The 14,798-nt window shown below is 41.9% G+C and overlaps 1 protein-coding gene across 1 annotated transcript; it reads left to right on the forward strand.

Annotated features, from left to right (window-relative positions):
• The first annotated feature begins 4,663 nt into the window (after window positions 1-4,663).
• On the forward strand, window positions 4,664-14,459 carry LOC123941201 (T cell activation RhoGTPase activating protein). The gene is made up of 10 exons (XM_046004117.1): window positions 4,664-4,801; window positions 5,377-5,461; window positions 5,550-5,603; window positions 5,958-6,024; window positions 7,890-8,056; window positions 8,706-8,867; window positions 9,344-9,453; window positions 10,869-11,064; window positions 11,639-11,753; window positions 12,366-14,459. Exons 2-10 carry the CDS (start codon window positions 5,435-5,437, stop codon window positions 13,637-13,639), a joined length of 2,172 nt encoding a protein of 723 aa, XP_045860073.1. The 5' UTR covers window positions 4,664-4,801; window positions 5,377-5,434; the 3' UTR covers window positions 13,640-14,459.
• Window positions 14,460-14,798: the final 339 nt, after the last annotated feature.

Here is a 14,798-nt window from a genome sequence, read left to right on the forward strand (position 1 = left end):
CTTTGTCGAAGTGGGCATGGTAGTTTGACGAAGAATTGCCGACAAGTGGAAAGTTCTAATCTGTCAATGTAGCAGTTTCTGCACGTCACTGAGCCTTCAGTGCTATATATTTTTTAAGGTGACATAAATTGTGTTTTCTTTATGATGATTAAAGAAACTAACTGAAGGAGGGGCACCTGGGTGGCTCCGTTGGTTAAGCAACTATCTTCGGCTCAGGTCATGATCTCAGGGTCCTGGGATCGAGTCCCTCATTGGGCTCTCTGCCCAGTGAGGAGTCTGCTTCTCCCTCTCCCTCTGTTCCTCCCCCCGGATCATGATCTCTCTCTCTCCCAAACAAATAAAATTCAAAGGAAGGAGGGAAGGAAGGGGAAGGAGGGAGGGAGGAAGGGAGGGAGAAACAAACAGAAGGAGATTGGAAGTTTCAGGACAATGGCTAAATCTGACTCTCTCTGCTAGGTAAGAAGAGTTCCCTAGAAGGATTCACAAGGACTCATCTGGCATAAATGGATGAATAGGTCTAGCTTTCTTGTTTCCATTTATAAATAAATCCCTTGAAGGATGATCCTTGAGAGAAACAGGAAAGAGTAAGGTTCAAACCCAGTGGCACGACCTTGGGAGAGCTAACTAACCCATGGAGCCCCAGCTGTCTCATCTGTAAGCCATGGAGAATGACATACTCAGAGCATTGTTTTAGTCATTATGTGAGATAAGGGACTTGAAAATACTGCACGGTATACAGCACATAGTAGGTGTTAATTAAATAAGTAGGTCTCACACTCCAGAATGCAGAGCTAAGGATGGCTGCTCAAAACTAAAGTGATGTTTAAAAGAACATTTCCTACTGAGACGATGAAGGCTCAGGGGTCATTTCATTTCAAAAAGGCTTGTATGCTTGAGGCGAAAGTTAGGAGCTGGCAAGGGCTAAGCAGAGGAAGCTGAAAACTCTCTTAGAATGGGATGGGATTTAAGACAGGACAATTTTGGGGAGGTGGGCTCCCCTTTGACATATCCAGAAGCCTTCTGCCAGAATAGAGAAGAGCTTACCCGGGAAAGGCCACGTCCTCAGCACAGGAGTACTTGGAGGGCAATCATCAAGAGACAATTTGGTGGGGGTGCTGCAGAAGTGAAAACATCAAACTAGGGATAGGACATTAAATTAGTTTCTCACTTAAAACCTATTCAGTCCTGAAATTCAATGCCAACAAATGTCCATGTCTAGTCCCATAATTCAGTCACAGAATAAGAAGAGGAAGAAGATGGACACCTGGCTGGCTCAGTCGTTAAGCGTCTGCCTTCGGCTCAGGTCATGAGCCCAGAGTTCTGGGATCGAGCCCCCCATCAGGCTCCTGCACAGCGGGAAGCCTGCTTCTCCCTCTTCCACTCCCCCTGCTTGTACTCTCCTCTCACTGTCTCTCTCTCTCTCTCTCTGTCAAATAAATAAATAAAACCTTTAAAAAATAAAAATTAAAAAAGAAGAGGAAGAAGAAGGGGAGGAGGAGAGAGGAAGAAGAAAATTAACTAAGTTACAGGAAATTTTATGCCCAATGTAATTTATAGCACTTGCATTTTAATCACTTCTTCTTTATAAATGTCCAAAGTCACCACAATAGCATTAACACACACGTAAACCGTTATTCCTCTTTCAAGAGCTGTTACTGAAATAAACACATTTATTTAGGTCTAATTCTTAGTCTATTTCATAATAAATTTAAAAACATGATTCTCTACATAATAAAAAAAAATTACCCCAGCAACAATCAAATCTCACTTAAAAATTCAGAAAGTTCTGGTGGGGGGGCACTTGACTCACCTCGTTGGTAGAACATGCGACTATTGATCTTGGGGTCATGAGTTCGAGCCCTATGTTGAGTATAGATTACTTTAAAACATGTCAGGGTCCATTGGTGATGTTTAAAACGTGAATAAAGATTTTTTTTTAATTCAAAAAGCTTTGGGATTACATATCCACAGCTAAATAGTACTTTCCTTCTATCCAACTAACTTTCTCATTTTTCTCCATTGCCGTATTTTGATGGCTGAGTTTATAGTGAGGGACATTTGTGTCATTAGAGGGACTCAAGCAGACTCCCTACTGAGTGTAGCACTTAAGAGGGGTTTGGTCCCATGACCCAGAGATCATGACCTGAACCAAAATCAAGAGTCAGACGCTTAACCAAGGGAACCACCCAGACACCCCTTAAAAATGTTTTTTTACATTTTATACATCAGGATTCTAGGTTCGTCTCCCCATGACTATAGAATTGCATGGCAAAACAAAAACAAAACCAGTCTTTAAACCACTAGTAGAGGGGCGCCTGGGTGGTTCAGTGGGTTAAACTCTCTGCCTTTGGCTTGGGTCATGATCCCAGTGTCCTGGGGATCAAGCCCCGCATCAAGCTCTCTGCTTGGCAGGGAGCCTGCTTCCCCCTCTCTCTCTCTGCCTATGCCTACTTGTGATCTTTGTCTGTCAAATAAATAAATTTTAAAAATCTTTAAAAAACAAAATAAAATAAATAACCCACTAGTAGAATGTGTATTGTGGGGTATAGTACCTAATAGAAAGAAGAAAAAAATATGGTCTTCACTTGAAATATTTAGATTGAGTACTGAAGCATTAAGTTGTTAGAGCAATACCTACATTAAATTTCTTAGAAAACCCCCAAAAGGGGGCGCCTGGGTGGCTCAGTGGGTTAAGCCTCTGCCTTTGGCTCAGGTCATGATCTCAGGGTCCTGGGATCAAGCCCCGCATCGGGCTGTCTGCTCAGCCTGCTTTCCCCTCTCTCTGCCTGCCTCTCTGCCTACTTGTGGTCTTTCTCTCTGTCAAATAAATAAATAAAAATCTTAAAAAAAAAAAAAAGAAAACCTACTCTATTAAAAAAAGAGAAAACCCCCAAAAGTATGCCATATGAAAAAAAATTTTTCATGAAATACATATTAGTGTAAAGAATGACTAATTTACATGTAAAAGTATTTGTTCAGAAATTATTTCCTGAGTACCTACTACCTGCCTGTCTCTAGGCTAGGAAGAGCATATATGCCCTTTTTGATAATAAAAAAAGTCAATGAGTCATTCTGAAGTTTTGTGAAGGCAGGAGAGAGGATGAAAGGCAGGACCGTGCACAGACTCTGTGGGGACACAGCTATAAACTCTGGTTCTGTGGCAGTTTTCAGAGAGGGAACCTCCAGCCGGAGACCTGAGCACCCCCACCGAAGCACTGAGTTAGGGGCGAATTTTAACTGCTCTGTGCTTCAGGCTTCCGAAGAATGCCTAATCATGACTTCATTTTGGTATAAAGACAATAGAACGATCAATCTGAAAAAGTCTTGGAATTTAAAGTCTTCTGATGATGAATCAAGACAAGGTAGTTTTAATTTTTTGTTGAAGAGTTGAAATGCGAACATGACACAATAGTGTCCAGGTCAGGAGATGGAGCATCACAAAACCATCTCTGGCCCCCTGTGGTCCCTACCCACCCCAGGGATACTGGTGTCATAGCACAGATTGGCTCCTAACAGCACGGATGAATTTGCTTTGCATTCAAGGTGTACTCCTCTGTGTCTGGCTTCTTTAGCTCAGTGTGATATGGTGAGACCCAACCACACTGTTGGATGCTTAGTTATAGACCACGCATGCTCAGTGCCAGGGAACACTCCACTGTGTAAAGATGTCCCAGTGGCTGTCACATCCTGCTCCTCGGGTACTTGAGTTATTTTATATATAACCTTTTAGCCACAGAAAAGACCAGAGATTTTCTCTTATCCAGAAAGGATCTACAGATGAAATTCACCATCTCCTTTCTACTTGAAATTGGTCTGATCAAAGGAATTTTGGGAGTGCCTGAGTAGCTCAGTGGGTTAAGCATCTGTCTTCAGCTCAGGTCATGATCTCTGTGTCCTGGGATCAAGCCCTGCATCAGGATCCCTGCTCAATGGGGAGTCTGTTTCTCCCTCTCCCTCTGTCTCTCAGCACCCCTCCTCCCACTCACACTCTCTCTCACTCTCTCTCTCAAATAAATAAATATAGTCTTTTTTTTAAAGAAAGGAATTCTTGGTTTCCCTTCCATGTCAGGATTAGAGATGGTCTAACTACCAATTAAGTATTAACGATTTTAACTAGGCGTTAGGGAAAGGAGAAGGGGAGTTAGTATTTTGGCAGCTGGCTTTACTGGACTCTTCCTAATTCCAAAGGAAACTGATGGTGATCATTTCTCAGACGAGGCAGAGTGTCTGGAGCATCCTGCCCCCACAGGATTGCTAGGCAATATATGGTGACTGATGAATCGAGTCAATGGTGGGTGGGAAGGGAGACAGCACCCAAACAGGATACAAAATCAGGGTACCCGAAATCACTTTATGAAATAAAATGGTGTTTATTACAGAATAACACAATTTCTTATTCACACATCCCACCTGTGACATTAATCAGAGCCTTCACCTATGGGCCATATGTCATCTTTTCCACCCTTAGTAGTTTATAGATTTTTTTTTTTTTTTACTTTTGAAGTGTCAAAAGAAGAAAAAGAACAGAGCTGCCCTAAAAGGAATGAGGAAGTGAGAGCTCCCCAGCGTCTGGCTTAGCTATGTCTGGGTGACAACCCATGATGTTCTTTCCGGTCTCAGTAATATTCTGAATTTCCACCTGCCCGCCCCCTCTCGTTTATAACGCAGAACACGTGAAGTTAGAGCAGTTCAGTTTTCCTCTCTCTGTCAGTGGATTAGGACGAGCAGAGTGTTATGCTGTTTCTCCCGTTTTGCACGGTTCCCCGGAGATAAGAGAACTCTGGCTGGAGGCCCTCTGAGGGTAAGTACCATAAATTAATATAACTGGAAAATTAGCTAGCTGGCAGATCACTGGTCTTTGAGAGCACCTCCAACAGAAAACTGCCGTACCCCAAAACATGCTGCAAATCATGTTAAAGCAGCTGAGCGTTAAAAGCTTATCTTCAGCGTGAAGCCTGCACTCTTTTGGTATAGGAATTCTATCCATGTTTACTTTGTTTTATGTTCACTGGGAATAAGTGTTTTGCTCTGGGAGCTAGAGGAGCTAATCCGGGAAGAGCACTTTACACAGTACCTGACAACGTGAGCTCCTCCCCCCAAAAATGTTAGTTCTCATATGATTGTTAGATTATCTGTTGATGGGAGTAGAATAAATGAATAATAAAGTCTGGCATAGTAAAGATATTGGGCTTAAAAAGTTTAGAAATAGGTGTGCTTAGGTGCTGTTCTTGATAGCTGAAGACATCTGGAAACACATCACAGACTTTGAATGAAAACTTCTCTATCTAATAGTTTCAGAGTTTGTGTTTTGGCACCAAAGTTGGCCAACTTATCACGGGTCTCCCTCCTCATTCTCCCCCATGCGATTTCTCATAGGCAGAGCCAAGGCCACACGGGAGCAACATTGGTCCCCGGACAGTCAGCCCCGAATCTAATGAAGCTGATAAGCAGCCGCAATGCTGTGCGTACCCCTCTTATATTTCTTAATTCATATTTTCCAGAGGTCATAGTCAAATGACCTTTACTAACTTAATTTTTTTCTCTTTCAGTCAAAAACACTAAATGCCAATAACATGGAGACATTGATTGAATGTCAGTCAGAGGTAAGAGAGCAATTTTAAAAAATTTTTCATCTTCACTGTGAGAATATGGAAAACTTTGTGTTTCTATCAGTATTGTTTGGGTTGTATAATTCTTAGAGTAGAAAATTAACATCCTAAATGTAGTTAATTAAATACACTAATCGGGGTCTTATATGATGATAATCAAGACTTTATTATTGATTCCAGAAATTAGAAAAAGATCATGGGACTTGATTGACTAATTTTTAATTTTTTTAATTTTTAATTTTAATTTAACATCATTTTAATATGAATAAAATGTTGTACACATATTTTGTGGGGAAAGATTGGGTAGATCTCCTCAGTCATTTTTAACGAAAGTAAATATTTTTTTAGAACAATATCAAGGAACATCCTCTGTTGGCATCATGTGAGAGTGAAGATAATATTTGCCAGCTAATTGGTGAGTTTTGAAAACAAACCGGTCTTTTATGTAAGTGCTAACAACAAATGTTCTTGGTTTGCAAAACCACAGTACTCTACCCTACTAGGAATTTCTTTTTTTAAGTGTTCTTTTAAAGACCACAGAACATTAACCCTTCAGTGGCTGGCAGACTCTGGCTCGCTAGAGCATCAGGGCACGCTGACAGAAAAGATCCTTCCTACAGCCAAGCCCCCAGCTCTCCCAGGGGCTTTTAGTGGGGTCCGATCTCCTAGCCCCTTCTGTTTTGACAATTAAAGCAGACATACATATGAAAACCAGACAGTTCCTTTTCCCTTTTCTTCCTTCTCTGATGGAGAATGGATGTAAGAATCCCTGAAACAATTGGTGCTGATCTCCAACTCCCAGAATCCCACCATCCACTCTTCCCTGTTTTCGTACCGTGTTTCGTATCACATAACCGTGACCCAGTTCTCCTGAACTGTAAGGGACAAACCACTTCTCTGTCCATCCTCTTCCACTTGCCAGTGTGGAAACATGCTGCGATGCATTTATGTGTAGGGGAAAACAAGAGAAGGAGAAAGAGGGACAATAAAAAGAAGGAAACGTGCGAGATGCAATGCCCATTGCATACATGCCTTCAGGATTTTGCAGAGAAAGAACATCTCACTCATGTTTTACTGATGATTCCCAGCCGCCGGGTCTAGGTTCAAGCCTTCCCGTGGCAATTTGTGCCCGCCTTGTTCTCAAGCAGCCCCAGGGGAAATCCTGAAGGGAACCGCAGACAGACGGATGTAGCTCCTTCTAGCGGCTGAGTGGTGCTAGTGCGGCTGCGAGCGGCACTGGCCTGCCCAGCTAAGGGCCTTCAACCCAATCTTCAGCAAAGATCCCATTCCTTTTTATGGGTCAGTGATATTCCGCTGTATTTAAACACCGCATCTTCTTTATTCATTTATCCATCGATGGACACTTTGGCTGCTTCCATGTCTTGTCTATTGTAAATAATGCTGCAATAGACACAGTGGTGCACATAAACTTTTTGAATTCATGTTTTCTTTTTATTTGGGTAAAACCTAGCAGTAAAATGACTGGATGGTGGGCATTTCTATTTTAATTTTTTTTTTAAGATTTATTTTTTTGACAGATAGAGATTACAAGTAGGCAGAGAGGCAGGCAGAGAGAGAGAGAGGAGGAAGCAGGCTCCCAGCCAAGCAGAGAGCCCGATGCGGGGCTCGATCCCAGGACGCTGGGATCATGACCTGAGCCGAAGGCAGAGGCTTTAACCCGCTGAGCCACCCAGGCGCCCCTCTATTTTAATTTTTTGAGGAAACTCCATATTGCTTCCCATCGTGACTGAAACTAATGTAACATTCTATGTCAACCAAACTTCAGTTTAAAAAAAGATCTTGAGCAAGTCACTTCCTCTCCTCTTAAGGTTTGTTTTTGCTGCCAGGCAAAGGAGAAAATTAAAATAATCTATTTCACATCAGAAAAACCCACCATAGTTATTAAGGTCAATATATGAAGATGGTTGTTTGGGATCTCCTCGGCTAGTTTTGCTGCTTTTCTGAAGCAAACAGCTAGTGAAGAGTAAAAACAGGAAAGGTGGAGGCTTTGAGGAACCTGGGTGTTGATATTTAGGGGCGGTTGCTCTGGTAACAATGTGGTTGCTTTTTGCGTTCATTTTGCTAGATTAAAATTCATGCCCTTTGCTTTCTCAGTTTTTCAAAATCATTCTCCCCTTCCCCTGTGGCATACCACAGATGACATTATGTGGCTGACAATATCAATTGTCTTATATGGAGCTTTATTAATTATTTTAATAATTATTTAATAATTTAATAATTATGAATCTAATTTTTCTCTTTGCCTTTTCCTGGCTATAGAAATTAAGAAGAGAAAGAAGGTGCTGTCCTGGCCCTTTCTCATGAGAAGGCTTTCTGCTCTGTCAGATTTTTCTGGGGCTTCTGAACCTGAATTGAAAACATCACTGTTTGATCAGCCGTTGTCAGTCATCTGTGGGGAGGACGATACACTCCCCAGACCCATTCAGGTAAGTGCATGTACCCGCAAACCTACTTCAGGTTTTTGTCAGACGTGAAAAATCCTTGGGAGTTCTAAATATCATTCTCATGCTAAACTTGCTGGGGCCAGTCTTCAGGTTTTTCCACTTTTAGAAATGGTGTTTCCAATATGAGTGCAGTCAGGAGACTACCTAACTACTTACATTCTAGAAATCTATCCTTCCATCTTCCTGATTTCGTGGAGTTAGGAATGCTAAAAGATGTGTAACTTCTGTGAAGTCAATGGATAGAGATGGGGTATAAAGTATATGATCAGAAATCCAGTGTTTATACAGAATGATTTGAAAGGAGAGAGATTGGAAATAATTTTAGAATGTACAAAATTAGAGCATTCACAACTTATCTCCTCTTAGAAAAAATAGCACAGTGGAGGGAGAAAGTTGGTAACATTGGGGCTGTGAAAACCTGGCATTCACGGTCTCTTGTAAAGACTGTGTTGGTATCCCAGAGAACTGTCTTTTATGGAGAGGATTCTCTATGACAGGGGAAGTTTGCTACTGTTCACATGCACCGTTTCAATACCTACACGTAGATTTTTCATGGAGTAGTAGCAGCACATGGCTTCGTGTATTCAAAGTAAGAGTAACCCTTTCCTATTCCTACATCTCTTTCCTACAGGATATTCTCACTATTCTGTGCCTTCAAGGACCTTTCACGGAAGGGATCTTCAGGAAAGCAGCCAATGAGAAAGCCCGAAAAGAGCTAAAGGAGGAGCTCAACTCGGGAGGCATGGTGGATCTGAAAAGTCTCCCTGTGCATCTTCTGGCGGTGGTCTTTAAGGTGAGGTCACGACATTGCTGCCAATAATATGCCAGTGGGCTCTGACGCATTACGTCTCCGAAAATAAGAAATGGGCCCTTCTCCCTACAAATCAAAGTAAACTGATCTGGGAGTTCAAGTTTTTTAGTTTGGGTTTTCGTTTTTTAGAAGCCTTTTCTTTTCTTATATGAACGTCTCTGTGTCTACGATCTCAGATTCCAACAGAGAATGATACAGTACATTCTCCCCAAATTCTGATGAGAAAAGGCCAAGTCCATGCCCCTGAAGCTGGGAGCCCCTCAAATGATGACCTCACTCTGTCCATTGTCAGGAAGTTGCTGAGAGATTTCCCTACAGTGAACAATGCAGAAGAAAGGGGGCGCAGCCTGTGGTAGAATGATCAGAGGGTCCCTGAGCTGGACCAGGCAAGGGGAAGATGAAGATGCCAGGCCATGTGTAGCCTAACCAGGCCCAACCATCCCCCTTTCATCCTCCAGGACTTCCTCAGAAGTATCCCACAGAAACTACTTTCATGTGACCTGTTTGAGGAGTGGATGGACGCACTGGAGAGGCAGAATGAGGAGGACAAAATTGAGGCCCTCAAACAGTAAGTGGCCAGAGTCTTTGCCAGAGGCCAGGCCCTCATGGTCTCCATCTTCTGATTCTTCACACAGTTCTCTGATTAGTGCAGGAATATTGACATGTTTAGAGAATCAGAGTGGAATTATTTATCTACACCGAGAATAAAAGTCATGAGGTACAATAGACATTCCTTTTAAAGTAGTTTTAGCCAAAGGAAAGGAAGCACTTTTTCAAAGAGGAGAAAGTGGACTTCAATATTCACAAATCCCAAGAGGTGGAGGAATCTAAAACCATTAGTAGTTCCAGAAGGTTTGAGACAAAATCACAGAGGAAAACCTCAAAACAGGCTAAGTAGCCAAGTGTAGGAATGTGGGGTTACCCTTAGCCTAATAGATTTGTGTCAAGAAAGGCAACAATTCCCCCATAAAACATCCATTGAAGCATAGGATAACAATCTGGGAGGAATTGTTTTGATCATAAAATTCCACAGCATATTTCATAGTCTCCTAATTAACCAAAATGAAAACTCTATTAAAACAAATTCCAAAGACAACAAAAACAATTACATTTGTAAATGCAATGGTAAGCTTTTAGCTACTAGACAATCTCAAACACTAACTTCAAAATATCAGCACTTTTGCCAAATGCCATGAAAGTCTCTTTGTTATGACTATCCCAAATGGCTAAATATTTCCAGTGAAATAGTATTGAATTGAAGGCATTAGAGTATCTGTCCCATATTGAAAATCCTAAGATTGCTGCAAGTTTCTCCTAAAGACATTAAGCTCTTCCATAATAGTAACTTCTTAAGAGAAGTGAAAACGGTCCCTTTGTTAGAGTCACCATTACCTATTTTGAAAAAGCGAGGCTTTACCCATCTCATTATCATTAGTACCAATGTTCCCATTTAAGTGGTGACTTGACCATATTTACGAACATGCCCTTAGAAACTGATTTCTTCTCCATAAAGATTTCTTGGAATGGCATAAAAATGGGTAATCTTTGTGTGATGATCACAGATCAAGAAAGGCAAATGATCGTGCTCTCAAAATACCAGTCTTGCAGTTTTAGAAAGACATTCTGCATGGCTGCATGATTATTCTACAAAACAGTTTCCAAAATGGATTCAACTATGGAGTCTGTTGTAGAAGTTAAGGATTCCCAATCTAAGATCTATACAAATTAAGGATTGTGTTATTGGTGTCCTAACTATAAAGATCAGTGTCTTAGCTCTTTAAGATCTCATGGTTAACCAGTTTCATTCCACATCACTTGCCACTGGAAGTGTCTGAATGAACATTTCACAATCTTACTCATGACAACGCACCTTCCTCATTTTGAAGGAAGTCTGGGTTAAGCAGAAACTTTCAACTTGCTCCACTAAAACTGAGATAGATCATTAGCCTCCTCTAAAACCAGCTTCCCTGAACCTTATTCCAGGGTTGCAGATAAGCTCCCCAGGCCCAACTTCCTCCTGCTCAAGCACCTGATCTCCGTGCTCTACCTGATCAGCAAGAACTCCGAGGTCAATAAGATGGACGCCAGCAATCTGGCCATCTGCGTCGGACCCAACATGCTGACCCGAGAGAATGACCAACACCTGTCTTTCGAAGCCCAGAAAGACTTGAACAATAAGGTTTGTTCCAGTCTCTGAGAAACTCCCAGTGTATGATCTCACCATCTGTTTGAAAAAGGCAACGGATAAGATGCCTCTGAGTCTCTCTGGCTGACTCAAGCTCGCAGTGAAATATGAAATGCAAAATGCTTTTGTCGCAGTTCTGCTCGCTTGAATTTATGCGTTTAATGAAATGGAACAATCCTGTCTAGTAGGATAACAAAGGTGTCCTTTGTTAAAGTTAAGTCTCACTGTCTCCTAGGATAGAAGAGCCCTTTTGTTTGGTTGGGTTTTTTTCATTTGTGCATTGTACTCTCTCAGTCCAACTATCAGTTTGGTAAATTCCTTATTTGAATGAAAATTTTAGTTAGAGGGTTTTTTTTAATTCTCAAAAAATGCATGTCTGAAAAATAACTTTAATATATGATTTTTACCAATTTCCTTTGTGTTCTTTTCAAACACATAAAGATCTCTTATGCACATTTTGGCACCTCCCTAACTGTGAACCCTCATTATATCTCCATTCCTTCCCCCCTTCCTTTAAAAAAGAGGGAAGATGTCTTTAGGCTGAAAACTCGTTTCTTTTTCCTCACAGATTAAGACATTAGTGGAATTCCTCATCGATAATTGCTTGGAAATATTTGGGGAGAACATTCCGGCACATTCCAGTACTGCTTCTCATGACTCCCTGGAACACACTGACAGTTCAGGTACCAAATGTGTTCTCGATTGCTTGTGGTTGTGAGGGGGCATCCATTCCAATCTGCCAATCACGTAGAGTATCTCTGGTATATGAAGCAGAATTTACCTGCCCAAGTCACCAAGTCAAATTCATAGGATGCCATTAACATGGAAACTTGCTCTCAAATTTTCCTGCAGTCCCCTCACTCAGCTGACACTCCTTCAGCTTCTTTCTGAATCATAAAGAACCGCTGATTTTACTAAGTTACCTTTCGCTAGAGGGTTGTTTCCACATAATGGGACATGGGTCCATTAAAATGGAATGGATCCAATCAAAAGTTATTAAAGGATTAATTTTTTTTAAAATTTAAGATCAACAAATGTTCAATGAAAACATTGTTTTGTGCCTTTTCTCATGCTCATTCTCTCACTCATATTTCCTTTTCCTACTTCTCTCTGCACCTCAAACTAGGAAAGAAACACAATTTTAATGTGACAGATTTCTTTTGTATCAAGCCCCAGAGTAGCTTCACCAGATTACCTAGTGCCATCCTTGATACAAGTAGGGTGAATGGTGGTACTAAAGTTTATTTCTCAAAGAAACTGACCCAGAAACTCAACTGTCCCTTAACTTCCTCCAGATGTGTCAACGCTACAGAATGACTCAGCCTATGACAGCAATGACCCTGACGTGGAATCTAGCGGTGCCATCAGCTCCCCAAACAGGCAGCCCCAGGTGCTCTTGGAGACGGCTGCCGACAGGGAGCCCAGGAGCCCACAGCTCACTTGGGAGTTGAGGCCGGAGCCCATTGTCAGCACTGTAGCCAAGCTGAAAAACTCCCTCAGGGAGCCAGACAGAAGCTACTCAGAGCCCAACATGTCCTCCTCCCAGGAGAGCCTCGAGAGCCAGAAAACTCACCAAAAACTAACACGAAGTGAGGACGACTTCACCATGGCCCAGGCAGGGGCTTGTTTGGAAGGTGAGGAAACGGAAGACCCGTTTCCAGAGGAGGTGTTTCCTGCAGCTGAAGGCAAAACCCAGAGGCCACCGGACCTGAAGGTGAAGAACTCGACTCAGGGTTTGGGGTTACTGTGGGGACTGGCACCCAAAGCTGCCTCCAGTGGCTCTCTGGATGCTTCCTCCGACAGCTCCCCCGTGGCTTCTCCTTCCAGTCCCAAAAGAAATTTCTTCACCAGACATCAGTCTTTCACAAAGGCAGAGAAAATTAAGCCCAACAGAGAGATTAAAAAACATTCCATGTCATTCTCCTTTGCCTCTCACAAAAGAGTGTTGACCAAAACCCCCAGCTGTGTGTCTGTGAAATCCAAAGGCTTTACAAGAGACCAAGTAAAGAAAGGCTTTAAAAAAGAAAGCCAGCTTGCTGGGCGAATCATCCAGGAGAACTTTTCTGAAATTCAGGGCCAAACAGCTCTAGACTTTAGCTCCAGATCCTATGCCCTCTCAGTAGAGGATGTGTTCCAGCAAGTGGACCAGAGAAGCCCTGGGAGTCCGCCATCTTATGAAGAGGCCATTCGGTGCCAGGCATTGGACCTCTTGGACTACGGGGGCCAAACAGTTGGCAGCATGAGGGCTAGAATGCTCAGCCAGGACACTCAACTACCACCTCTCCTAACTTTGTATCACAAAGGGAACTCAAGAGACATATGCAGTCAAGAGCCACTCTACAGGCACAGACTATCTCCCAGGACTGAGAGTTGGAAGCACAGCAGGACTGTCCACACTTCTATCGAAATGATAGGACAAGTGACTGTCACAGGGAGACCGGAGCCGCACCACCTGAGACATATGTCTGAGTCAAAACAGAAGACTGAGCTGGACCACCGAGTATGGCGATGTAGTCAGCCGGCCTTTGAGGCTGACCAGCTCCAGTATGCTAAAGAATCCTACATTTAGGAAGGCCAAGCAGACACCATGGCTTGCGGTATCTTTGTAAATGCATGACTGTATGAAGAACTGCTTTAGACTCTGTTTCCAAGAAAGTCGAGAATAAGCTCCTTTAGAGAAGTTGTAAGCCCTCCTCAGCGGGGCTAGCTATGCAAGGGCACTCAGGTAGTGTCTGTGTGTGCCTGAATTTGGGCAACATGTAGCAAGTGTATAAAGTGTGTATAAAAGTGTATAGAAAGTGTATAAAATTATTCAGTGAATACAAGGTGTTAGGTGCAAAGATGTCTACATGACTGTGTGTATATTTGTTTGTGAACTTACAGTAAATGGCATTGCTGTTCTCTGCCTCCTGGAGCACTTTTCTATTAGTGTTCAAAAATAATTTTTCTTCTATTTTCACGTTGCCTTAAATGTCATGCCATTTTTCATATTTTCCACAAACCCCATTTAGGGGAAAATGTTTAAATCTCTGTTAGAAGTTTACTCCGGTAAGCAGCTTTGTGATATTACTCACACGGTAAGAAAAAGGAGCAGACTGCAAGGAATAGACTTCGGTGTTTGGAGTTATCAAAGGCATTACAAACTCCAGTAAATGAAAAATCTATTTGCTAAAATTTATGAAAAGTACTTAAATTGTCCTTTCAACCATCTTTTTCAATTTGGATAGATGAGTAAAAATGCAATAATCAATATTAACTGATTTATAGCACTTTGAATTTCTTTGTGGCTTAGTAATATCTTTTCCAACAGTGGGCAGGAAATTACTTTATATGCATTGGGGACCATATATAGAATTTCAGTGTAATCTCACTACAATAAATTGTCTTCCTTGTTTCAAAGTAAAAATGTTCATTCTTGACTGATATGCTGCCTTCGCTCCCTTGATTCTATAAAAACCCAAGGAAAGCACTCACACATTGGTTCATTCAACATTTATTGAATATATATTCATTACTCTAGGGTAATAGGCTGTCTGGGATCTTGTCTTTAGAAAGAAAAAATGAATCCAGTTCTCCAATGGCTTGCAAATCCACTTGAAGCCATTTTTTCAACAGTAACTCAGAGGCTAGAAAATTTAGAATGCAGGGGGTGCCTGGGCAGCTCAGTGAAGTGTGTGCCTTCAATTCAGGTCATGATCCCAGGATCCTGAGACTGAGTCCTGAATCAG

Source organism: Meles meles, chromosome 5, assembly GCF_922984935.1.
Source record: "Meles meles chromosome 5, mMelMel3.1 paternal haplotype, whole genome shotgun sequence".
Classification (NCBI taxonomy): Eukaryota; Metazoa; Chordata; class Mammalia; order Carnivora; family Mustelidae; genus Meles; species Meles meles.